The 25,630-nt window shown below is 39.5% G+C and overlaps 3 protein-coding genes across 10 annotated transcripts in view; 2 read left to right on the forward strand and 1 right to left on the reverse strand.

Annotated features, from left to right (window-relative positions):
* cacna1da (calcium channel, voltage-dependent, L type, alpha 1D subunit, a) overlaps positions 1–6,495 on the forward strand; it is a 45,011-nt gene extending 38,516 nt beyond the window's left edge. For 6 of the 8 annotated variants that reach the window (XM_055222170.1, XM_055222172.1, XM_055222171.1 and 3 more), the window contains 8 exons: positions 595–711; positions 1,106–1,479; positions 2,114–2,140; positions 2,643–2,762; positions 2,857–2,996; positions 3,141–3,247; positions 3,333–3,650; positions 3,755–6,138. In XM_055222170.1, the coding sequence (XP_055078145.1) occupies positions 595–711; positions 1,106–1,479; positions 2,114–2,140; positions 2,643–2,762; positions 2,857–2,996; positions 3,141–3,247; positions 3,333–3,650; positions 3,755–4,060 (1,509 nt within the window). In that variant the 3' untranslated portion in view covers positions 4,061–6,138. Of the gene's footprint in view, positions 1–594; positions 712–1,105; positions 1,480–2,113; positions 2,141–2,642; positions 2,763–2,856; positions 2,997–3,140; positions 3,248–3,332; positions 3,651–3,754 lie in introns of all 8 variants that reach the window. The other 2 variants (XM_055222167.1, XM_055222169.1) reach the window with 2 other exon arrangements.
* A 123-nt stretch (positions 6,496–6,618) lies between these two features.
* On the reverse strand, positions 6,619–10,738 carry LOC117371620 (parapinopsin-like). The gene is made up of 4 exons (XM_033967316.2): positions 10,492–10,738; positions 7,744–8,072; positions 7,181–7,423; positions 6,619–6,735 (listed from the first exon to the last, which is right to left on the reverse strand). The coding sequence occupies exons 1-4, from the start codon at positions 10,721–10,723 to the stop codon at positions 6,619–6,621; spliced, it is 921 nt and encodes a 306-aa protein (XP_033823207.2). The 5' UTR covers positions 10,724–10,738.
* A 3,533-nt stretch (positions 10,739–14,271) lies between these two features.
* The window catches only part of cacna2d3 (calcium channel, voltage dependent, alpha2/delta subunit 3), a 34,880-nt gene continuing 23,521 nt past the window's right edge, over positions 14,272–25,630 (forward strand). The window contains exons 1-9 of the mRNA XM_055222016.1: positions 14,272–14,411; positions 15,350–15,431; positions 16,671–16,868; positions 18,842–18,958; positions 20,161–20,220; positions 23,724–23,886; positions 24,379–24,510; positions 25,135–25,195; positions 25,273–25,423. Coding sequence (XP_055077991.1) covers positions 14,272–14,411; positions 15,350–15,431; positions 16,671–16,868; positions 18,842–18,958; positions 20,161–20,220; positions 23,724–23,886; positions 24,379–24,510; positions 25,135–25,195; positions 25,273–25,423 — 1,104 coding nt within the window. The remainder of the gene's footprint in view (positions 14,412–15,349; positions 15,432–16,670; positions 16,869–18,841; positions 18,959–20,160; positions 20,221–23,723; positions 23,887–24,378; positions 24,511–25,134; positions 25,196–25,272; positions 25,424–25,630) is intronic.

The raw sequence follows: 25,630 nt of genomic DNA on the forward strand, positions 1-25,630 counted from the left end.
TGTCTAACGTGCGTCTCACTTAGATAACATTTCTAATGTTATGGTTTATAATCAGCAGGACATTCATGATGTCGGTCTAATGTATGACTCTACTGTAAATAAGGTTTTTTGTGTCTGCTCTCACACACATGTTGATGTTAAGTGTGTGTCACCGTGTCCATATTATGTACCAGTACATGTTTCCTCTGCATCTGCCCATCCAACAACTCATAAAACCATCCAAGTTAAAATTGTAATATATGGCATATGCCATATATTTGTTCAGAATTACTCACTAGATTTTAATTTGTTTATATCACAGTCTTTGTGTTCATGCTAATTGTATTGACAATAGACCTATCTAGAGACAGCTAAATGAGTGAAGCTTTTGTCAAACAAAGCCTGGCTGGATGCCACACAAGTCATTTGAGCTCAACACTGAGTGCAGCAGGTTGCACATTTGTGTGTCTGTTCTCATTGTCACAGCGTGTCCTTAATGTAAGTGTGCAGCCCCCACAAAGAGGTGTGTGTGTGTGTCTCCTGTCACATTTTAAACTGTGAGCTGTGAGACCAAGGTCCCGTGTGAGTGCTTAGATATTCTGTTCATGGTTTCAGGCTGGCCTTCGCACTCTTCATGATATTGGGCCTGAAATCCGACGAGCCATTTCATGTGATCTGCAGGATGATGAACTAGTAGACTTTATCCCAGAGGAAGACGAGGAGGTTTATAGGGTAATGAATTCAATTTTACCTGTCAGGGAGATGTATGGTCGAAGCAAAGTTTTCTATATGTATGAATTCATTGGACATTTTAATGGCAATTAAGTATACAAGATCAAGAAACATTACAATATTAGTAGACAATTCCCTCAGTAGATCGACTGCTAAATACATAATTAATGGTAGCTATGGATGGTGTTATCAACATATTTTTTTGTGGCCCACTGCATGTTTTTTCTCATTTTTCAAAAAACAAAAAATAACATTTAGTGAGCTTGTAAAGATCATGAATCATCTTATTTTGCTCATAATATTTTGCTAAATAAACCATCAGCCTTAACATCAATTAAACTGTGTGCTAGTATAATAATACAGGTGAATTTATTTTTATTCTCTATATTCACAGCGTAATGGGGGGCTTTTCAGTAACCACCTCATGAACGGCCACCATCGACGATCCAATGCGCCTCAGACCAATGCCACACAGCGCCCCCTACAGGTGCAGCCTCCACCCCACTACGCCCATATGGAGGAGCCCGTGGGCAGACTGTCCCGGGCCAACGCTATGGCCCACCCCAACCACCATCATCATCACCATCATCATCATCGGCACCACAACAACTCCTATGGCAAATCCCCCAAATCGACCAACATCAACCTGAACAATGCCAATGTGTCCAGCCTCCCTAACGGGCATCATCGCTACTATGAGCACGTTCCCCCCAATGGCTATCCCGGTCTAAGGCCCAACTACTATGACAAGACTCCACAGGGACAAAGGTACTCCATTATCACACTGTGGTTTCTACATTAGGAAGACACACATTTTCGAGTTGTAATGTATTTATAATATGCAGATATGTAGCAACTTATCCTGTCTTAGGATAAAGTAGTATTTATTTAGGCCTATAATCTCAAAGTTGGTCTCAAAGTTACATACGTACACTTATTCATAGAATATTGTGTTTGTGTTTAAATTTACTGGAAAAGCTATGTTATTATGAGCACAAACAAGATGATAATTAATTAAATAACCTTTCTTGAGCTACAGTGCAAGTTTGAAACTGACACTTTTCCTTTTTCCACTCTGTTATCTATGGATTCTGGAGCATCTTTCACGCTTGTTTATTGTTTCTTTCAAGCCCAATCAGTTGCACTTCACTTAAAAGGCAAATGGGTTTAGTGAGTGTCTTATCTCACTAAACTCACTAAAGGAAATTGAATTGTCAGCTGTTGTAGTGTATTTCTACCACATTTCATTCTCTCTCCCTCTTACATATATAATAATGCTGTATATGTCTCATATACTGTAAAATATATATGTTGTACTTTCTCCATTATCCTCTGTGTCTTCCTCTCTTTCTCTCTCTTAACCTCTGCTTTCTCTCAACCATCCCTTTGCTTTCTGGAACAGAAGGCGCTACTATGAGACCTATGTTCGGTATGTTGTTTTAGGTTTGACAGCAGTAAAGGAGACATTTGTGTATGCTTATCTATTGTATTTTGGCTCTAGTCATGCTTAGTTAGTGTGCTCATATGCTGGCCAGCCATTTATCCTCTGTTGTTGTTATGACACAGTTATGCCAAAGATATAAAGTGTGAGTGACCAGCATATGGCAAAGGGGCCTGCTTTTTGCATGTGTAGCCCTAACATGCTTGTAATAATAATGCTATAAAGGCTATTGACATGAGTAGTCCTACAGTTTGTTGGATGCCTTATTAACTACTGACCCTGCACCTCATGTACAATGATAACCAGAACAAATGTTTATATCCTGGTTAGGCAGTGACTTGTTTTGCACTTCAGTATCCAGTATACATAGTTTATTGCACCAATGCCCCCTGCAGGCTTCCATCTGCATGGCAGTGCATGACTGTATTTTTCTTTTAGTTTTACTCAAGCACTTAGTGTTCTCTGACATAAATATCCACCTCACCTGCAGGTCTCAGGGCGGAGACAAGCGCCACCCAACGATCAGGAGGGAGGAGGAGTTGGACGAAGATCGTTTGTCTGGGGAGTACTACAGTGGGGAGGAGTTTTATGAGGACGAGATGGGGGACAGGTCAGGTGTACTTGTTAAATAAATAAGTATTAATAATAAACAACAACAAGGCACTTTGCATTTACAAAGATAATAACTTTTCTGTTGCTGACAGATATCAAAATAGTGATGCAGAGTATGAAACTCCAAAAGGCTACCACCACCCAGACAGTTACTACGACGATGATGAACAGCCCCTTTATCGTGATTCACGACGATCACCAAAGAGACGGCTGCTTCCTGCCACACCTCAAGGTGATGTGTGACTAAAACTGTATCTCCCTTTTCCGCTGTAGAGTGTGGTCTTGGATCTGTGTCTTTGCATTAAATATTTTGTTTTAAATTGTTTTGAAATAAAGTTTGTGTATTCTCATTATTGAAGAGAGTTTTGTAATTTAGGTCACAGGAGACCATCTTTCAACTTTGAGTGTCTGCGCAGGCAAAGTAGTCAGGATGAGCTTCCACATCAGCGTACTGCATTACCACTGCACCTTATGCAGCACCAGGTACTGTGGTGTACAGACTATTGTACATTTGATTGTACATTTGAATATGTTTGTCACTGTAATAATAATGTAATATTTATGCTAGGTCATGGCTGTAGCAGGACTGGACTCCAGCAGAGCCCACCGCCTCTCCCCCACTCGCTCCACCCGCTCCTGGGCCACACCCCCCACCACCCCGGCCAGTAAAGAGCAGTCTCCCTACTACACTCCTCTGATTCGCGTGGACCACCCTCACAGGGAGAGCGTGGCCAGCAGCCAGGTGTCTGTTCGAAAAAGCTCCTGGTACACAGACGACCCCGAGTTCTCCCAGAGGATCTACTCTCCACTTCACCTCCAAGTGCCACCGGAGTACCACAGCCAGTACCACCAGAAGAGGGGCAGTGCCACCAGCCTGGTTGAGGCGGTGAGTCAGAATGACATTTCACAAAAACTGTCAGTTTCAGGTTATGTAAACATTGTGACAATATAATGATAATATAATGCATTTTTTTTATCTTTTTGCATTAGGTTTTGATATCAGAAGGTCTTGGGAGATTTGCCAAGGATCCTAATTTTGTGGCTGCCACAAAGCATGAGATTGCAGATGCATGTGAAATGACAATAGATGAGATGGAGAGTGCAGCCAGTCACTTGTTAAATGGAGGCATGGCACCGGGCATCAATGGGGTCAGTGTGTTTCCGATACTGAACCCCAGAGACTATGACCTGCCGGACAATGCAGCCAGCTACAGCGACGAAGAGCCCGAGGCAGAGCCCCGTGCTCCTTACGAGGAGGACCTGGCAGATGAGATGATCTGTATCACCACTTTATAGCAGTGGCTGCTGAAACATTAAAACTTTTTCAGAAACAATCAGTTAAACGCAAATGCATCTGTCGGCTGTTACCAAAAGAAGTGCCTTTACACCTGAGGAGAAAGGCATAAAGACATTGTGTTCACCTGTTAATCTGCCGAAATAGCGTCCCAACACAGGGGTCCACTTTAAGTCTTGGCCTGGAGGGGGCACACCCTGCAGCCAATAGGATGATGGGACACTGATGCAGTGAAAGACCTGGACCAATGGCAGGGGGGCATACAAGGTGGTCTCAAAAGGTGATGACAATCAGATGTATGATGTCATTACCTCAGTCACTTTACTAAGGTTTGGCATATCATGCAAGTTTTCAATGCAAGTGTAGAAAGGCATATCTTTCTCTTAGTTTTAGCTGACCCCACTTTATTATTTCTAGGTAACAGTAAAAGCACCACCAGAGTTATATTAGATAATGCAGGACATGGCTGTCCTAATTATAGCATTTTTCAACTTGAGATATGTACTTTTAAAGTGACAAACGCATTTGTAATAATGCACTAGAAGGCAGGTTATTTAACATTTTAGAATAACCTAATTAATATTTCATAGTTGATATGCTGTACATTGTATTATACAACAAATTTGTAAAGAGATCTATATTTTGTAATTATGTATCATTTTAAATATTAGCAATATGGTCCCAACTCCTGTAACTAAAAAAAACATGTTTTCTTTTAGAGGGTAAATTTGCCTTTTATTTTTATGTGAATATGCATCAACTTGTGTTAAAACACCGCAGCACTGCAATATGCTAAGGGTGTAATACAAACATAGATAAGGTTCTTCCTAGAAACTGTTGCATGAGGTCAAGGTCATTTGGGAGGCCAGGCTGATTGACGCAGTGTGGTTTAATTTAATTCATAATGCACATTTTTTGCATATTTAGTGCTGAGTATGCACACTAATTTAAAAAGCATGGTGCAATTATCAAACCTGCTTTGTTTGCTTTAATCTGTTTTACCAGTCCCCTATTAAGACCTTTTTGCTGCTAGAAGACTGAGAAAGCTCAATGGATTTAGAAAAGTTACTTACAGCTGTGCTGGGATTTTTCATTAATTCCTGTTGATCATTTCCATTTAAACTGTCCTGATGGATGTGTGTCCCACACAGAGTAAGCTGTATATTTAGGTTGAGAGGTTTAAGATTGTGTCCTGTCAGGACACTGCAGAGAGCCTAAGCAATATTTGCCCTCTCCTTCTCTCTCAGTTGGCCTGTATACCTCGTTAGGCCAAGGTGACCACATATCATTCTGTCTATTTGATCTGTTTGTCAAATTGTCCAACAAGAGCTTTCCATAGAAGTTCTGTTAAAGACATTTTGTGTTGGGAGCTTTAAGGAAAAACAGAAAGACCAACCAGAGGACAGAGACATCACTTCTTTCATCTTTTTATTGGTCAAGTTATTTGCCTGGATGAACTGATGTTGGTATTCATTTAATCCCAAAGGGTCCATGTTTATGAAGTATTTAATTATTATTTTTTTATTATTTTTAAAATGCACAGGTGAGTATATGTCCTGTACACAGCTGATTACTGATCATGAATCTGTAGGTTTTTCCATTCTGTGTGCACATTGAAAGGGCTCTTTGAATTGTTTGTGAGTTTTGTCCTTTTGTTGATGACTGTCATAAAAGGACCAATGCACAGGCACATTGTACTATTCGTAGCAAATACAGTGCTGATGAACTTAAGATATGCATTATTTTGTAAACTTTTCAAAGTGTAAATCTAAAGAGAAAATAACTTACTTTTACCTCAAGTCAGGGATTCCTGAGAAAAAAATAAAATAAGGATTTGGTTTCTACCAATGATATGAACTTTAATATTAGCACATAGCTGTTTGTCTTTGCACAAGTAACTGTATAGTGCTTTGGTTTTTCCCTTTTTCTAAGATTTGTGTATCAAGGTGATACAATTTTGTATTTTTGTGACTGTGGTTTAGTGGAATCTATAATTGTCATTGACACCTCACCTGAAAATGCTGGGAGTGAAAGAGTATTTAAAAAAAAAAAAAGGTGCACTGTCCCTTTGTTTCCAGATAAAAAAAAAAATTGAAACAGTTTACAGAGACACCTATTGATTTGAACATTTGCTTTCTTCATATTTTTTTTTATTACGATTTAAACTATTTCTGTTTCATATTCATATTCTGGGTAAACAAGACTCTTATGTAAATTATGTACAAACATATGGAAAAACACATGATAATTGTCTACTTGAAAGCCTTTTCTGTTAAGTTTTTTAATCAGTAAAAATAATTTCACTCAGTAGCAATGTTTTACTATAATTCTATAGATTTTGTATTATCACATTTTTGTATATTTAATTTATGTTGGTCAATTCAAATCACTTTATTATTATCATTTTCTATTGTTTTATCATTAAAAAACTTAAGGTAAAATGAATCTGACCTGATTTCATTGCATCTCTGACACTATATAAAAATGCATCTGCACGTGGACAAATCTACCACAGCGCACAGTGTTCAGATCATTACAATGCTTTGACTTTTGTAGTCAGTCACGATGGAGACACTTTGGAGCCGCCAGACTCAACCATAGTTGTTGCCTCAGATCTTTCATCTTCCACAAACTGCTTAGGACGACACAACAGGAATGGCACTGCATACTTACGAAACTACAAAAAGTAAAAAAAAAAAAAAAAGTGATTAGAAGATAACACATGATTACAAAACCATATATTGTGCAAAGATCTTTATTACATATATTTTATGACAGGGTTCAGTTAATTCCAGGGTTGACAAAAGGAATCCACTTAGATTAATTCATTATGGGTAAATTTGATCCACCAAAGAGTGATTAGCTTAGTATTTATGGCAAATTAGTTTTTGCATCTATTTGAGTGACCCTAAACTGATACTTAATGAACATTGCAAATCCACTTGAGAATTTTATTTATTTTTTTACATTTTAAAAAGACAAGCCAAAAGAGATAAACATGTTCTTTTTCAATACCCTGAAATATTAGTTACCACTAGATGGTGCTCACAGCCCTACAGGCTTGAATCACATTTACAGCAAGCTGCACTCAAACAGTAATTTGCAGTATTTCAGTGACATACCTGTTTGTTGAGATAAATGTAGATGATGGGGTTGTAGGCAGTGCTACTTTTGGCCAAGTAAACAGGGACGGTTCCCACCAGAGGGGAAATGGGCACATCGTGGAAGAATACGGTGACCATAGCAAGAGAGGCATAAGGCAACCAGCTCACCAAAAACGTCAGGACCATCAGGACCACCATGAAGGCCACTCGAGTCTCACCTTTGGCCACTGCACCTCCCTCCACACCCTCCCTCTTTGACACCTGGAGAAAAATAATTGAAAATTCACAATCAGAACAAATATACTGTGTAATCATAATCTCTATTCAGAACAGTAAAATACTCAAACTCATGATTTATCCTGCAACAACAATTAAACCAGGAGCAAATGGTATCGATCAGTAAGGCCTTAATACATCCACACTTTTGAGCCTTTTAAGTAATGAAGACTTGATCCAGGACTAAACCAGGGCTATACTTAAACTACTTAACAAGGAATTAACCAAGACCTAACCTAGCTATTTAACCTTTATAAATTAATCAAATAAATGAACAAACTATTAAATTATGCTAATTTGCTAACCTTATGTAGAGTCCATAGCAGTTTCCCATATGACAACACAATGAGTGCAAAGGGAACGGCAAAGCACACAGCAAAGTATGACATGACAAAGGACACATTGCTGGGGTCTCTGTTATGCCAGTCTGGAGCACAGGACGTCCCGATTCCCTCCAACTCATATCTGCCCCATCCAAACAGAGGGGGCAGGTTCCATGCTAAGGACCACAGCCACGACAGGCCAATGCCAACCAGAGCATGGGTCTTATCAAATGAGATATGTCCAAGAGGTTTACAGATGACAAACATCCTCTCCACTGCAATCAGAGCCACAGTGCAGAGTGATGTGATACCTGAAAAAAGACAAGAAAAGAGATGAAGGAATAAGAAATAAAAACAAACTTAAAGGGGCACTGTGTAACTTTTCTTTTGGGGGTTTGCTTTCATCATCATCATTTTTATTTATTTCAAGCAGATCCATACTACTTGATACTTGAACACAAGAAGTCAGCGTACATGTTCAGTATGCAGTGTACATTCAGTACACTTGCAATGCACATTTTACATATTTTTCTTATTTAACCTCAAAAAGGAGTGGGAAGAAGAAAACTTAATCCCACCACTGTCTTCCAGTTAAATGCTTTGTTTAAGCTTCCTTTTCAGTTCAACAAAAAATATGTATAAATTAATTCTATTCATGACAATAACTGCAAACTTTTGTTGCCAATAATGTAGAGTACAATGTTACTATAAGTTACTATTAGATATTTTTAGGTTGCAAGAAAAGAAAACATACCAGCAATGGTAAGGACAGCACACACTGAGAATGGTAAGAAAACAATAAGCATGAAATAGAACCAGCACTGATTTGGAGAAAGTGCAGTGTGACTATACATTTAAACTGGTCTTTCTCTGTATTCAGACCAGACCGTGTCTTTATAAAAACTTAAATGTATGGATATTTTGGTATTGCTTTTGTTTTTTGTTTCACCCCACATACAATCACACAAAAACCTTTACGAGTGGTTCAAACATTAGGTAGAATCAAATATTCATAATTCATAATCTCTCAGATTATAATTCTCCTTTTAAGGGCAAACCACTTATTCACATTATTTGGTCATAATTTATTGAAGGCTTTGAACAATATAATTACTGTACAATATTTTACAAGGTCATGAAATTTTAATAATTTGGACTGAATGAAAAGATCATGAGTATGTTCTAAAAAAAACAAAAAAAAAACAATCTTGTGAATGATTGCCACTGCTCGTTTTTGCAAAATGAATAATAGATTAGATGAGCACTGGTCATTGTTTCCCCATATTTCAACACAATACATGAAATAAAGGAGAACCAAATAGCACTATGATGTACGGAGTGCATCGTGATCAAGATATTGTTTTTATATGCCAGATGTGGCTTTCCATGAACATTTGATAATTATTTATAATTCTGGGTTGATTTTATGGTTACCAAATGTAAGTACTTTTGTTTGTTTAGATTCAATGAAGATTTATTTGTATCCATCCACTGTTTTATTTTATTTAGTTCCACATTCAGTGTCTACAAGCTCATTATAATCTAAACTACTATAAAAAAAAAAATGTTAGTGTCATCAGCAAAGAGAATTAGTTTTCATGAGGGTGATACATTAAATATATAATTTATATAGAGATTGAAAAGCATGGGCCCAAACTCTGACCGCTGAGGGACCCCATAATTAATACCCACATATTCAGCTGAGTATTCTCCCATTTTAACATACGGGGTTATTTCTTAGCCAGTCCCCAGCTACTCCTCTGATACCACTTCTTTCAAGTTTATTTAACAGAGTTGAATGATTAATTGTGTCGAATGCTTTTTTCAGAACAATAAAGATACCAACAGCATGCTTCTTTTGGTCCAATGCATTGGTGATTTTTTCTACTGCTTCATTTATTCAGAAGTGGTTCTTTTTGCACTGAAACTATATTCAATATTATTTATTATTTGATGTTTGTCACCAATTTTTTCTAGCTGAGAAATTAATATTTTTTTCTAGAATTTTTGAAAACTGAGACAGCACTGAGACTGATCTATAATGTGTGTTTATTCACATTTTTAGAAGAGTGGTATCACTTTTGCAATTTTCACTTTGCTTTGAAACAGCCTGATTGATATCTATGACTTTTTTTTACCAATGACATGTTAACATCATGACGGTCTGTGGAAAATGCTTCTTTCTAGTTCATTGAGATGTTATTGCTTTGCCTGGAATGTTCCACAGTATGGCATTAAATGGACCTATCAGCAGACCTACTAACATTTACAGATGTTGCCATTGATAAAGCAAAAAAAACACAGTGAAGAGCATCTCAAGCACAGTAATAACCACTCAATGAAGACTTCAATTTGGAGTACAATAAACATTTAAAATATATCCAGTATTCAAATTTCCCCTGATTTTTGTTCTTGTTGTGTCTTGTTAATTTTGAATTGGTAAAACAACAACAACAAACAACAAAAATACATCTCCATTTAAACAACTGAAACTGGATAAATGTTATGTGATGTTTTCCTTTCTCTCATTGTTCAGGTGCTTATGGATACTGAAAAAACACTGAACCTCCTGAAAAAAGGCCCAGAAGATATTGAACAAGCAAAACATGGCTATAGCCTATATCTGTGTTTTAACCACGGTTTAATATATGGGTAAAACATAGCCAAAATGTTCTCTAGATCAGCTCAAATATGCAGTAAGACCACAGATGCATGTTCTTCTGTACCTACCACAAAAGGCCACCGCAAAGCCCTCCAGCACGCAGCCTGTACGCCCCAGAGAGAAGTATCCATGGGCATTGGTGATCACTGTGAGGACGCCCCCGGTCAGAGCAGTGCCCAGGTCAGCCACTGCCAGATTCACCAGAGCGTAGTTGAGCGGCTGCCTCAGCTGTTTGTTCATTAGGGACACGATGATCACTGTACCATTGAGCACGATGGCCAGGCCCGTGAAAACCGCCATAATGACCGCAAGGAGGATATAGCCTGCACGGGAAATAGGGGGGTCCTCCGGTGGACCGAAGTACATAGAAGCATTTGGATGAAATACATATACCGGCATGGTGAAGAGAGATGCCTGAAAAGTAGTTGTGAGAAGTCCAGAAGTCAGTCGTACAATAAGTACAGTGTTATCTACAACTGGTGAAGACTACTAATCCCTAACCTTTTGCTTGATTACAAAGAAAACAGGATGAGGAGGATAAGCATCTTTGAAGGATCAGCACTATGACAGCAAATGCTATTGCACATGCTAGAAATGGGTGTCACTATAAATAAAACTGTGGACAGAAATAGTTCCCCAAGGTAATTGGGTTAAAAAAGAAGGGTCAGACAAAGTTTAATCAAGGATGCACCAAGTTGTTAGCACGGCTTATACAGCAGATGTTTACTTAATGTTTTACTGTCAATATAATCAATAAGACAGACATGTTTAATTTGAATTATATGATGTCTTTGTGTGGTTTGTTTCCTCACTCATTATCCCTCATTTGGCTAAATAACTTTGAGACAAAAGCAGGGTTGCAATAAAGGAAACAGTCACTCAATGAGTTGGAGGTGCCTGGTTTAACTTTTGGAGTTTGATGAGGAGTAATGTTGTGCTTTGTTTTTACTGTAGCTATTGTTGCTTTATTACATTTTGTTTAAGTAAGTCTAATTACCGTCCTTATTTTCTATTTTTGATTTAATAACTATTCACATTAGTTAAATTGACTGTTGCATATGCTGAACTATCGATGAGATGCAAAATTTTAGTTAAAGTTGTGAAGTAAACCAACCTATTTCAATTTTGCAATCTATAATTAAGTAGAGGTTAATTTGAAATATGTATTCCACTTCACATACAGTGAAATGTTACAAGCATTTAATTAAATTTATTATCATCGGCATGATAATTTACAGCATAAAAACATTTGAATTGGCAACTTGCATTTTATTCAACTAAATTATCAAAATGTAGTCCTGATGGAGCAGTAAGTTATAAATATACAAGTGTATTGGTAAAAGCACATGTTGAATACCATGATTTTAGGCCTTTGCACTACTGTCGTTATTCCATAATGTTCTGAAAGTAGTGTTTGTGTGTTGAGTGATCCCATTTAACCCTTTTAGTGTCCTTAACTCAACCCTTAAGCTTGTATTTACACTCTTTCAGCACCCAAGAACACAAGATAACATAAAATAGGGGACATTGTCCATGGGCATGCAAGTCCCATTTATTTAGTTTTGCCTCTTCTTTAATGAAGTACATTTATTGAAATTTTCTCAAACAAGACAGCCACATAGCTGGAATGAATGGCACAATCATTCATGTTACAGTCCACTCAATGCTGTTGTGTCTGAGGGCACAAGACAGGGTCAATCTGTCTGATTTACCCACAACCAAGTGCCCTGGGCTTCACCTTGTAAGAGGTTTATGTGCAATCAAGTCAACACTGAGATTAACCGTTTAATTCAACAGTTCAAATCCAGCTAATCTGCATTGTCACTTAAATTCTCACCAACATCTTACCTTACAAATCATCACTGATAAATAACTTTTTGTAATTTTCAGCTTCTGAGAAAAGCTTCAGAAACGCCACCTAAGAGAATTGCCAATTCAGCACCATGGACAGTGCCTAACAGAATGACGCTTGTAAAGTACATAATTGTGCTGAAGGACGAGTACAGATGATTCATACAAAATAATAATAATAATAATAATAATAATAATAATAATAATAATAATAATAATAATAATAATAATAATAAAGGTAAATCACAAATTAGTGTGTAGATCTACATTTTCCTATAAGCTAATTCTTTCATATAGGCTAGGGGTTTGACACGTGACCCATGACTTCACTACTTCTAATTTTAATAGAATTTGTTACACTGTCTAAAGCCACGCTCGTCCCGGGACAGGGCTCACTGCCTGCAGCCTCCGTCACCTTTAGCACTGTATGGGACAGGCACCTCACCGTTAAAACCGTCCCTCTAGCGGGATGATTTTGTCCATTATCGTGACACAGCAGCACTTTTATCCACCGTCGATAGTTAATTAAAGCGTTGAGTGTATGGCCCGGATGATATTGTCCGTCAGCCAATCAGGGGGAGTCTTATCGGCGCGTGCCAGACGTGTACAGGGCTCCTCACAACTTTGATGTACGACGCAATTACTGTACTAACAAAACCTTCAAGCAAGTCCAAACGGGACGGCCAAAGAGAGAGAGAGAGAGAGAAAGAAAGAAAGAAAGTGTGTGTGTGTGTGTGGGGGGGGGGGGGGGGGGGGGGGAAGAAAGAGAGAGAAAACAGAGAGAGAGAAAGAGAGCGAAAGAGACAGAGAGACAGAAAGAGACAGAGAGGGAGAGCAAGAAAGACACAGAGAGAGAAACAGAGAGAGAGAGGAAGAGTGCGTGTGAGAGAGACAGAGAGAGAGAGCGACAGAGAGAGAAAGAGACAGAGGGAGAGAGAGAGAGAGAAAAAGAGACAGATAGCGAGAGAGACAGAGAGAAAGAGACGGAGAGCGAGAGAAAGAGAGAGAGAAAGCGACACAGAAAGAGAGAGAGTGAGAGAGAGACAGAGACAGAGAGAGAGAGAGAGAGAGAGAGACAGAGGGAGAGAGAGAAAAAGAGACCGATAGAGTGAGAGAGACAGAGAAAAAGAGACGGAGAGGGAGAGCGAGAGAAAGAGAGAGAGACGCAGAAAGAGAGAGAATGAGAGAGAGAGAGAGAGAGAGAGAGAGAGAGAGCGAGAGAGAGAGAGCGAGAGAGAGAGAGAGAGTAGGCCCTCGTCTCCACGCCCGGGCTGTTATCAGATCATCTGTCCGCTTTATCACTGTTCTTTTATCCTCAAATCTATATAATGCTCAACACCTCAACAGCGCCAAAGATATATTCGACCAAGTTAGCGACTTTATTCACATAAACATAATTTTTCAAAATACCATCGTTGAAAATAAATAAATGCCATTACATTTGTATTTGCGATGTGATTTTGAATTTCTTTTACTCATTTGTTGCTTCTAGCTCTAAAGGGCTCACAGGTTTTATTTTACACACAATTAATTATATGCTGTAATTCAGTATTCTTATGCTACTCAATCCGCATCTTATTTTGTCGCATTTTTGGAGACAAAGCTGTCCCTTTCAGCCGAAATGATGTGCTGTCCAAACTTGTTTTTATTTCTTTACTATGTGTTAATTGATTTTTGTTGGGGGTTTTACAGTCAACCTGACGCCATTTTGAACTATTGGGTTTAAAAGCCGGTGCTGAGATGTTTGTTAGGTGTGAGCGCGCGTCCACTCACGCGGGGTTTTCCTGCGCACGAGTCGTAGGGGGCACGAGGAGCGGGAGAGGAGCTCTACAGTCTGTGGTGTGTCTCTACAGTGGCTTACAGTAGAGGACGTGCTGGACGTACGTCGCTGGAGGAGGCGCATTAACCACCACACATCTGTTCACACTCCACGCCTCACTCTTTATTTCACTCCGCCGATTTTTTTTTACATTTTTATTCAGTGTTTGCCAATAAAGATGCAGGGGAACGTGCGGATTTTGTTGTCGCCCAAATGCAGTGGTACTTTTTTCGTGCTGTGGATTTGTATTTGTTTGAAAGCGGCGGCGGTGCAGGGCTCCCAGCCCCAGCAGCAGCAGCCGGGCATCCCTCAATCAGTGTGAGTAAAGAAACAGCATGGCAACTTTCACTGCCCACCCTCAACGCTTTGGTCTAATTATTCTCAAAGATTTAATGAAAGGATCATACATCACTACAACTTTAAATGATAAAGTATAAAATTATAAAGTTCGGAGGAAACTACAGAAACTGCAGATTCAGCAAAAATTGCGAATCTGTGCATGTCAAATGTTTTATAGTTATTTTAGACAGTTTAACAATGTACCAATGGTCAGTGTTGAATGTAGGGAAATTTTGGAGATGAAAATGTTTGAACCATGTTATTTTATTAAATGTGTTATGACTCCATTAGAAGTTAGCTACAACGAAGTACAAACGCACGGTGAGCAAAAAAGATTTTCTTTTTTTAATCTACATATTGTGTATAATTACTTTGAGTACAATTCAAAATAAAGATTAACTTAGTAATTAAGTAATTTGGTTCAGTTAACCGATTACGCCATGTAAGTATGATTCTCTCACTCCAAGCTGGACAGAATTGGGACAAGGAGGAAAACTTCTCTTTTGCTGACTGTCTAGATTTACAAAGTGTTACATATGAAGTTGACATGTTTTGTCACTTATATTTTAACAGCAATAACCTCCATAATTTCAATGCAGGTCATGAAATTTACAAGGAATGATCAGTGAGAGAGTGAAGGTCAGGATCAGTAGGGCATGACTACATTAAAATGAGTGATGCAGCCGTAGAACAGACAGGGAAGGATGGGGACTATAGAGAAGATAAAAGGTGTTTAAAACAGTGGGGCACAAGAGGACAGCCCCTCACTCGAGAGAACACACTCAATGTACTTACACCTTACTCTGCTTTAGTACTGCTTTATTGATTTGTAATGAAAATTAAGTTACAGAGTATTAGATTTGAGTCTTAATAATAAAAGTAGCTAAAGGGTTGTTTGTTTTGTCTTGTTGTTGTAGTGTAAAGCTCTGGGCATCTGCCTTTGGGGGAGAAATCAAATCCATCTCAGCCAAATACTCGGGATCCCAGCTGCTGCAGAAGGTATTTGTTGTAGTATTTGTTGGTTGAATGAGAACACTGCATTTGTCTGTGCACACACACCCATGTACAGTAGAGGCTGTGAGACGAATGCTGATGCTCTGTTTCAGCAGAGACTCAGGTGTGCTGCCCTGACTGAGTGTGTATGTTTGTGTGTGTGTCCATGTGTCATGTGTGTGCATGTGTGTGTTTGTATGGGCCTGTGCGTCTCTCAGACACGGCCCATTAAGCAGCACTCTGATTCCTCCTGTGTCATCCCTCCAGAGTCTTAAGTCTCACCCTTTCACTGGATCCCAACATGACAAAAGACTGAACAAAGAACTGGCCAAGACTAGAGCGGGTTAATGATAAATGCATTCACCCTGAGCTAAGATTAAACTTTGTGGCCACTTGATGGCAGAGGTGTGCTCTCCGTTCAAAGGCCTGGTGTGTGGAGGCCATCAGGATGTACCCCGGAGCAGGACTGTCCTGTCCAATGGGAGCCGAGCAGAGGGGGTAGCAGCTGGAGGTGGGGCAATGTGTGAATGCTGGAGAACTGCAATGCAGTGTGTAGTCACTGTACACTGAGTGTGCTTCAGCTCAGAGTCAACAGGCAAATATGAAGATATGTAAATTGTGAATGTTCTGCTGTAACTAAATATGTAGATAGATAAATTTACCACACACAAAAAGAAATACTGAAGAAAATTACATGTCTGAGCTGAACAGTCACAGGTACATTTAACCTTTTTTGCTGCAGTTTTATTTGTTAGTTTTGTGTTTCACATGTGTTCACAGCTATTCTTATGTAACTGAAGATAATATGAGAAGTTGCTGTATAGATTTTCAATGGTACAATATCTGAGACACAGCTATTGTCATCCACAGTTTTGTATACAAGATAATACCAATGGTTCTTTAGACTGATGTTTTCAAACGATTGCATTATTTCATACAGTATATTATTCATTCTTCTGGTGCTAGTTACTTCTTTGACCTAGAAGACATAGATTATATATATATATATATATATATATATATATATATATATATATGGAACATTTGATTGCCTTTACCATGACCAATTGCATAATCACACATCCGCATGGGCAAGGTGGGTGAAAAGTCTAATCTTTTGGGTCGAGCTCTACCAACTGACTTCTGCTGCACATAACTGAATAAAAACAGTAGTATGTTTATACGCAGGAGTCTTAGTAAAGTGCAAAGCCACACTAATCCTCTACTTCTTTGGGATTCTTGTAGGAGCTGCTGTCCATTACCTCACCTCGGAACTCCTCTGAACCCAGCCCCCCCATGAAAGGGGTGACCCGGATAGGCACCCGGACCTACTGCCCTGGAGGGTGGGAGGACGCAGCACCCAGGGGCCCACGCAAACACGGCGAGGGTGTTCAAGTTGGCTTTAGGAAAAGAATTCTAAACTCTAATCCTACATGTCCAGAGGTAAGATATTTTTTTGAACCTTGTAATAAATTAAAATACTTTATAAAGGACTGTAGAAGAAAGTCAATATACAAAGACAGGTGTATATTGGTGTACAGAATACACAACAGTAGTATGAACAGAATTTAAAAAAACAAAAACTGCAATGGCTAAGTAGTAGTAGTTTAGTTCAGTAATTTTCACCCAAACTGGTATCTACTTAATAATAATGTAATAATAGCATTAATAAAGTTGGAACAAAGACTTAATTCTTAATGAACAAATAGTTTATTAAGAAACATTCAGACTTAGTAACTTCTCAATTGAGAAGTTGCTATGACTGAATCAAAGGCTATTAAAAGTACAGTTATTATAGAGTGTTATCCACAAACCCTGTTATCCACAAACCTTGTATTTCAAATTATAATAATTATTTTTAGTGAATTAAGTAATCTGCACCTTGAGTCCTTGTTGATGCAGTCATTCAGAAGTAATCCATATTTTTGGAGGTGATGGCCAAAATCTTTAATCCATTACATATTACTTTGATCAGTTTTTAAAATCTTTGTTACTAAAAAACTACTAGACTTACTAAAAAAAACTGTGGTACGAATGCACTGAAATACTAATCAGTCAAATATCAGGAACTAAATACCACACTAATAATTCATTATATCAGTTACTAAGACACATTGAATTAACAACATTTCTTGCAGGAATGTTTTACCAAAATATTTTAACATCATGTTTTATCAGCTTTTCTGAAGTTGCATAGACATTTCCTCAGGTGGCTTTGGGGAAAAATTCAACATTATTTCCAACTTGGGGATGGCTTCTTTAGAAATGATGAATTTTACCATCAGGTTTGATGATATGTTTTGTGTATTTTCTTTATGTAAGCACTTTGCAATGTTCCTGGTCATAGAGCCTTGTCTGACGAGAGTCAGCACAACGCACTGAGCTGTGAGGAAACTGACGGGTCGTTAGAGGCCACTCATTAACAATGATCATTAGATGCTTTTATGGCGAATTACCCCATTTCTCTAGGATTTTAGTGAAAGGGAAAAGGGCATTGGACTTTAGAAGTTTCACTACACTGACCATTACGGTAATCGATACTGGTGATCAGAGGTTTTGATGGATGGGGCATAACCTCCAGTTGAAAACGGGATGGGTGCACGGTGACTGTGTGAAGGGGGTGGACTCGGGGGGTGCATGGGGCTGGGGCGCTGAGGCGAGGAGGACAGGCGTGAAATGAACTGTTCTGCTCCACTGCCGTCCCACACTCTTCCTTTCAGTAGGTAATTTGTCGCCTCATGTACTAGCGCGCGTGTTATTCTGTGTCCACGCAATGCCTTGAAAGTGTTTGGATACCGGTTTGTTTTCAGATAAGGATAGTGAGAGTGGACATTGTGAGCGGATTATACTTATTGTGTTTGATGTGTTTTGCATTTTGAAGTTATAAGCAGGTTTAGGGATTATGTAATGCTATATTGCTCCAAGCATTGTTCTTTTTCACTGGAGGTCCAGCGCATCCAGCAAAATCAGCATTACGTGAGGTGTAGTTCATTACCCAGAATCGTCCGAGCTTGACACTTTATTATCTTTCTCTTGTGCGTTGACTCCATTTCAATTACCCTCTTACCATGCACACCCCTGGGCCTCAGCGCCTCCCCCTGGCCACCCATCAGGGCCCTCTCAAGCCAATCACAGCCGGAGGAGGGCAGGGATCAGCCGGAGTCGGCAAGGAGATAAAGACTATCCATCACTGTCGGCTGCAGCGCGGGTTTTATCAGGCGCTCATCTCAGAGAGGCTTGTTGGCCAATGTGTGATGCTTAAAGGCCTTGTTTGACAACACCATGCACCTCTATGGAGTATTAGATAAAGATTATAATCAGTTTTAATCTGCTTTACATGGTTTCCACCTGATGTGTGTTAAATATACATGTACTGTAATAAATTGTATTTAATACAAAACTGCTTGCAATTTCAGAAACCCAAAGAGTTAGTAAAGGCGGTGAAGGTTGAGGAAATAGATGGGGTGAAGCTGGTGAAGAACTTGGCTGTGAGGATGGAGGAGATGTTCAGGAAGAAGGCTGAAGCCACAAGGGTACGTGCATCTGTCTTATTTATTCACTACATTGAACTGCATTGTTCATTTCTAAGAATGTATATTATTTGTGATGTCACAATCACAATAACTAATATTTTTAGAGGTTGTTCAACCACACTCCTTTGTCTTTATACAATTGTTTTGTAGAGTCATGTCCTTTTTATGGGTTATTCCACTGTACAAAAGGCCCTTATAGATGTTTTGTGTTCGTAGGTTAATCCCAGCCAGCCTCAGTGACCTTGGTTCACAGGAGCTTGTAACCATTTTAATGCAGTCCCTCTCTGGGACTGCTGGGAAATGATAAGGTTTATCTCGCCTCGCCTGATCCTGCTCACGACAGTGTCGTGATAATTGAACCAGTAAATTATACTCAGAGAAGGCACCTAATTTAATAAAGCTGGTTTGATTTGGTGAGAAATATGACATATTGAAGTGGTAATAAGATGTAGAGGAGATATGGCTGATAACTGGTAGCATAGGTTTTCTGCTATATTAAACTGAACAGTGAAATATATTTGATATATTTGGACCAAGAACTAAAATCACCTGTTTTAACCCCCTGCTGATGGCGTGAGTGATGACAAGGTCAAACTGCAGTTTGCACCACAGCCTGAAATGTGTTTATTTAGCAGTTATTTTGACATGTGGGACAGATTTTAATTACCCGCTCAGATCCCGTGGCTGTGGAGCTGACATTTCAGGAAATACACAGCCCAGCACATTTCAATGGATCTGTTTATTATTGGACTGTTGGCTGTTCACACACTGCAGCTAACCACCACAACCTGGAATCAGTCACTCCACATCTGTACTGCACCCACTACTACTAAGTGCCTACAGAGCATTTCATACATAATGGCATTTTATGACCATGTTTTTATTTTGTGTGCTTTAATAAGATCATGTTGATGGAGACATATATTTTTAGTTCTTCCACTGCAGGCTGTGCTTTTCATAGCATAAACAAGCACAATTACCAAATTTTAAATAATTGTACAATACCAGAACATGTTTTTTATGATCCATAAACATTCATAGGCTGTAATATTTGATTGCTGCAAACATGGGCCTGTCGTCCAAAGTTAACGTATGTTTAATTGTGCATTTTAAATTGAGGGTAGATTTGCTGATATCTTTACTGGGCCATAGGCTCTTTCTAGCGCTCTGTGCTTATTTGGTTTATTTAATTTTTTCTTCAGCGGCTCGTGGAAGCTGCGGAGGAAGCGCATCATCAGCACGAAGAGAACCCGGACCTGCAGGTAAGGCTTGGGCCTTGCAAAACTAACAGACGAAAATGACTAACTTCATTCAAAATCAACAGAAAGGTGGAGCTGGATGCATCATTTTAGTTAGACAGAAGGGGAGCGGCGCAAGGGTAATAGGCCCTAAAGTCTTTAATTGCATTGGCACCGTCCTTCACACCGCGCTCCCGTCACAGCTCCTCAGATAAGAGCTCCACCGCTGAAGGCTACTGCGTCAGTGCCATAATTCAAAATTCACTTTTAATAAAGGGACCTTAGGCCTAGCCCAGCCGCTGTTTCCTTTACGCCTGAACAATGTGCACGCAAAAAGCACAAATTACGCGTCTAGAGAAAAGTTTTATAGTTTAAGTTGGCCGACATGTTGCAGCGTTACATTTTAGCTTTATTTTTAAGATTTTGTCATGCGCACTGAGAGAAGTTTGCCGCAGTTTGACTTGGCCCATGATGTCACTTTGAGGTGGTTAAAATAAGTAGTTTATGGTATAGCCACGTATTTTATTATTATTGGTTAGTAACTTCATTTTTTTGTTATTGAGAGTTTTCATATTTGTTATAGAGTAAAGGAAAACTGTGGGCGTAAAAATATAATAAACACAAAAACACACTATCTAATAGCCTTTGGCCCAAAGACCAAAGTTACGTTTAATATTTTCAAATTATTAAAATATGAACCATTAATATATGCTATCTAGGCTACAACTGCATGTTTTGTATGTGTGTAGCCTTTAAATCTTTTCTTTAGGACATTTTGCGTTTAGTTTGGCCTGTTCAAATGTTGCGTTCATTCACAGTGTGGAGGATGGCACGAGGAACATAAATCAGGAATAATGTGTCGTATTTGGACAGTAAGAGGACGTGCACGCGGTGTTGAGTTAACAGCATTACGGTCTCCGGGAGCGCTGCTCCCGCGCTGCAGTGAGAATGCAGCATTTCTGTCGTTAGTTACTGCGCTCTCCTCCTCTCCTCCTCTCCTCCTCTCCTCCTCTCTCCCTCCTCTGTCCACCGCTGGACTAAGATAAATGAAACTCCAGCGCGGCGCATTGTTTCACTTTCATGACTCGAGATTAGAAAAGGCAGTAGAGCCTCAAAATACTCGAATAACGGCGACGCTTAACACTTAATGGAAGCATTTACATCATACAAATACGTTTCATTCAGCCTGTTTCCCGCGATTTTGTGGCTGTTCACGCGCTCTGAACAAGACAGAGGAACTGCAGCGGCAAAGTCTGGCACCGTTTAAAAGAGGGATATTTAAGATGGATTTTTAGAAATAGGCCATGTCTTTTTGTATGCCTTCTAAATATATAACTTTTACCAAAAATAAAAATAAAAATAAGAAAGCGTTAATATAATATTGGCTTGTTCGTAACGTTTCCATTTTATAGGCCTGTTACTTTTTTATTTATTTTTTTGTTAAAGAAGATTGCCTTTAAAACCTGCATTTACATTTTGTATTTTATTTTTATTATTATTATTATTTTAGATTTGGATCCCATAAAGGTCATAAAATAAATTACTTTAAATCAATATTCCCTGGTGATAATGATGCCATGTCATGAGATTAGACGCTGGCATCAGTTAGTGAGACTGGCCCGGGCTGACACCACATTTGTCATGCACCATTTCCCTGACCGCAGAGATAAGGCAGCTGCTCTTATCGGGGCCGCTCTGAGCCGGGACAGGGGCGGCTGGGCCTGACCCGCACGCGCGGAGGGTTCAAGGGTGCGCATACCTCAGCACTGACAGGCCCCTCATCAAAACTTCGCCAAAGCACTTCGTAGTGCACTTGAGGACTAATGTTGTCCTCAAGAGTTTAAATACATTTAAATCAATGAATGATAACAATCTGTGATCTTGGAACAAAAGTTGTGTGTGTGTGTGTGTGTGCGTGTGTGTGTGTGTGTGCGTGTGTGTGTGTGTGTGTGTGTGTGTGTGTGTGTGTGTGTGTGTGTGTGTGTGTGTGCGCGCGCGCGTGTTATTATTCACCTCACATTAAAGGCACACTAAGGGTAACTTTTCTGGTTACATTCCGATGTTATTGCTTTATGCTGTGAAACATATCCTTCTTGCATCTATTTAATTGCAGGTGTTTTAATTACTTGAAAAAACATGCACTTTCTATGAGTGGGATCTCCTCTCCACAGGTCTGACCTGGTGAAGTCACAAACTCATCTTTACGTGTTTATTGCCATATTTATGAAACATTCCTGGCAAGTGGCAGACCCTCCATGAGAAAACTAGCACACTTTTAAAGTTCCTTTCTTTTTTTTTTCTTTTTTCACAAAATCAGTTTATTTATGTGCCATGTAGTTTTATGCATAAAAAAATAAGTAAGTAGAGTAAATAACTGACTAAATAATTCAAAACGACATGAGTGACATTATAACTGTCCTCTTCATCATGCTGAACAGCTTTGGTGAAGTTGTTAGTTGCGAACAGGCCCTGCCCACCTGAGTCTCACAGTGAGTTTGCAGAGCCCTGCACTGTAACAGTAGCAGAGGGCACAGTGCTGCAGAGGCCTGGAGCTAACTGCGCTAGTGTAAGAGTCAGTGGGGCGTCTCCGTGCTGCAGTGTCCCAGGCCTACTCTACAGTAATAACCTGGTGGTTAACGCGCCTCTCTTCAGCACTATCACTTGTGCTGAGCGAGCATGTTCCTCTCCCCTGCCGCTTGCCCCGCCCGCTCGCCCCGTCACCGAGCTGCTCAGCCGTGGTATGAGCTGTCAGGGGCTGCTTGATGGTGATGCCTGCGCTGCCTCCCCCGACTGTGGCGTGTGAGAGTCTATCAGCCAATCTCCTCCTCCTCCTCGTCCTACTCTCTGCACAGACAATAAGGAGGCAGAGGCCACCCAGAGGCCGCTCACACAGGATGAGCTCGTCTCTCTGCAACAGCACTGAAGGGCACCACACACTAACTGTTCACTTTAGTCAAGACTACACTGACAGCCTGCCAAAAGTCCCTCCAAAATCTTAGCCACCGAAGTCTCTCAGATTGAAATAACACAGCATTTTTTTTTACCATAAAGCTGTTCACACAATTCTCTTGATGTGTTGGTAATATTTCGTACTTACTTTTTTGTCACAGTTATCACCGTTTTATAGCTGTGGAAAATATAACATTTTATTGTTTTCAACAGCCACATTCAATGGTTTATGCTTTGATAGCTGAGGGTGCATTTGCACTCACCCTTGCTTGGACCCAGTTAAGTCTTGATGTAAACTTTAGTTTGGTCCTGTTCTAATCCTAGTTTAGTTCTGGTCTAGTCCAGGTTTAGTTTCGGTTTTTGTCCTTGTTTTTGATGTTGTGTGTAAGCAAGTGAATATACCCTTAATTTTATTCTATCAATTATTCTTGAGGAAAAGTTAAGTATTGTATAAATTCTAGTTTATTGGTTTTGAACTTGAATCTGACAAAGTTTGATGAAGCTGCTGCCTAGAGCGTTTACATCAGACTCAGTGCTTGCACTGCTAATAACATCTGAATATGTCCCCCTCTCTGCAGTATGAGTACTTCAACGCTGTGCTGATCAATGAAGTGGATGATGAGGGCAATAATGTGGAGCTGGGAGGAGAGTTCATACTGGAACCCAATGACCATTTCAATAATCTTTCTGTCAACCTCAGCCTGAGCGTGGTGCAAGTGCCCACCAACATGTACAACAAAGGTAAGCTGCACACAGCCCAAAAGTGGGATTATATGGGTGTTATTTACCCTCTGCACAGAAGAAGAGGGAAGAAAGGAAGCTGTATCAATGTCACGGCCAGCTAGAAGTGCAGTTTGGGAATCAATAGGAGTTTAGACATAAAGATAAGAAAACTGCAGGCCTCTCCAAGACGTTGTAAAATGTAAGGAGCGGGCGGGGGAAGCAAGGATGTTACTTATTCTGAAGCTGTTTACTGGCTTCTTGTTTTATAACGGCCTGTGTCTGCTGCTCACTGCTGCTTTTGTTCAGCCATAATGGGCTCCCCATAAGTCTCTGCTCAGAGCACAAAGAGGCGCTCATCTGAAGGCAGGAGGGAGGGGATGATTCGGTCCCAGGGTTTTGTCCTCACCTCACAGGGGTCAATAAGGGACATAGGTCAACTGTTCAGCCACTAGCTCACCAGGCTAACCTGCATTATCACAGTTTAATTTACTTGTGTCTTTGTGTTAACAGATCCAGACATTGTGAACGGCGTGTACTGGTCAGAGGCACTGAATAAAGTGTTTGTGGAGAATTTTGAGAGGGATCCAACTCTGATCTGGCAATACTTTGGGAGTGCCAAAGGTTTCTTCAGGCAGTACCCCGGTGAGGCGCGCTCTGCCCATGTGTGTAATGTAAAAAGAACAGGGTTCTCTCCAGGGAGCCATCAGCTGTCTGTGCACAGAAAAAAAACAGATTAGAACAAATGACATAGAAGTACTAAAAAGAGTAATTTGACTAATGTTGTAATTTTACAGACCATCAGAGAGGATGCATATATGCAGGCTGTAATTAATCAGAATTTGTCAGCGTGAGACTGCTGGATCCTTCATTCAACAGACTGTTACAATGTTATTTAAGGCCTGCTCGCTGCAGGAACGGGATTGATCAGCGAGAAATGGATTTAGCTGACATGTTATTAAGCACAGTAATTCAATTATTATTTATTATTCTATTATTAAGTACTAGAGCTTAACAAATCAAATGGACAAATCTAATCAATTTTACAGATATGTCATTGTTTGTTATTTTTTATTTTGAATATTTTGAAAAAAACACAGTGAATTTACAGAATTTCCCCAAATATATTGAATACTCTCTGAATTAAAAACATCAATGTAAAACATGGTAGAATGAGTATGAGAGAATGATAATAGTGAAGTTTTTTAAAGCCGGTTTTTGCTGATATTGTAGCTCTACACCTTACTTACTGTTTTGCATTTTCCCCAGGTGTAAAATGGCATCCGGATGAACATGGGGTCATAGGCTTTGATTGCAGAAACAGGAAGTGGTAAGATGTAAAGCATATTACATTTAGAATTACATAAATAATCTTTATTCCCTTTGTCTGACTATTGCTTTACACAGGTACATACAGGCTGCGACTTCACCCAAAGACGTTGTGATTCTGGTGGATGTGAGCGGCAGCATGAAGGGCCTGAGGCTGACCATTGCCAGACAAACCGTTTCCTCCATTTTGGACACACTCGGAGATGATGACTTTTTCAATATAATTGCAGTAGGTCTTATTCCTTAAAGTTTTCCATTTTTATTTATTTATTCAATTTCTATATCTTTACCTCCCAGATTGCTGAATTGACATGTGTAAATAACAATCTGGTAATACAGTATTTTATAGTACAGTAGCAGCCTTGTAATAAGGTGGAAATTGCAAATTAATCTGTTATAGAGCTGACAGAACCTCTACTTTACACCTCTACAGCAG

This window comes from Periophthalmus magnuspinnatus, chromosome 5 (assembly GCF_009829125.3).
Source record: "Periophthalmus magnuspinnatus isolate fPerMag1 chromosome 5, fPerMag1.2.pri, whole genome shotgun sequence".
Taxonomy (NCBI): Eukaryota; Metazoa; Chordata; class Actinopteri; order Gobiiformes; family Gobiidae; genus Periophthalmus; species Periophthalmus magnuspinnatus.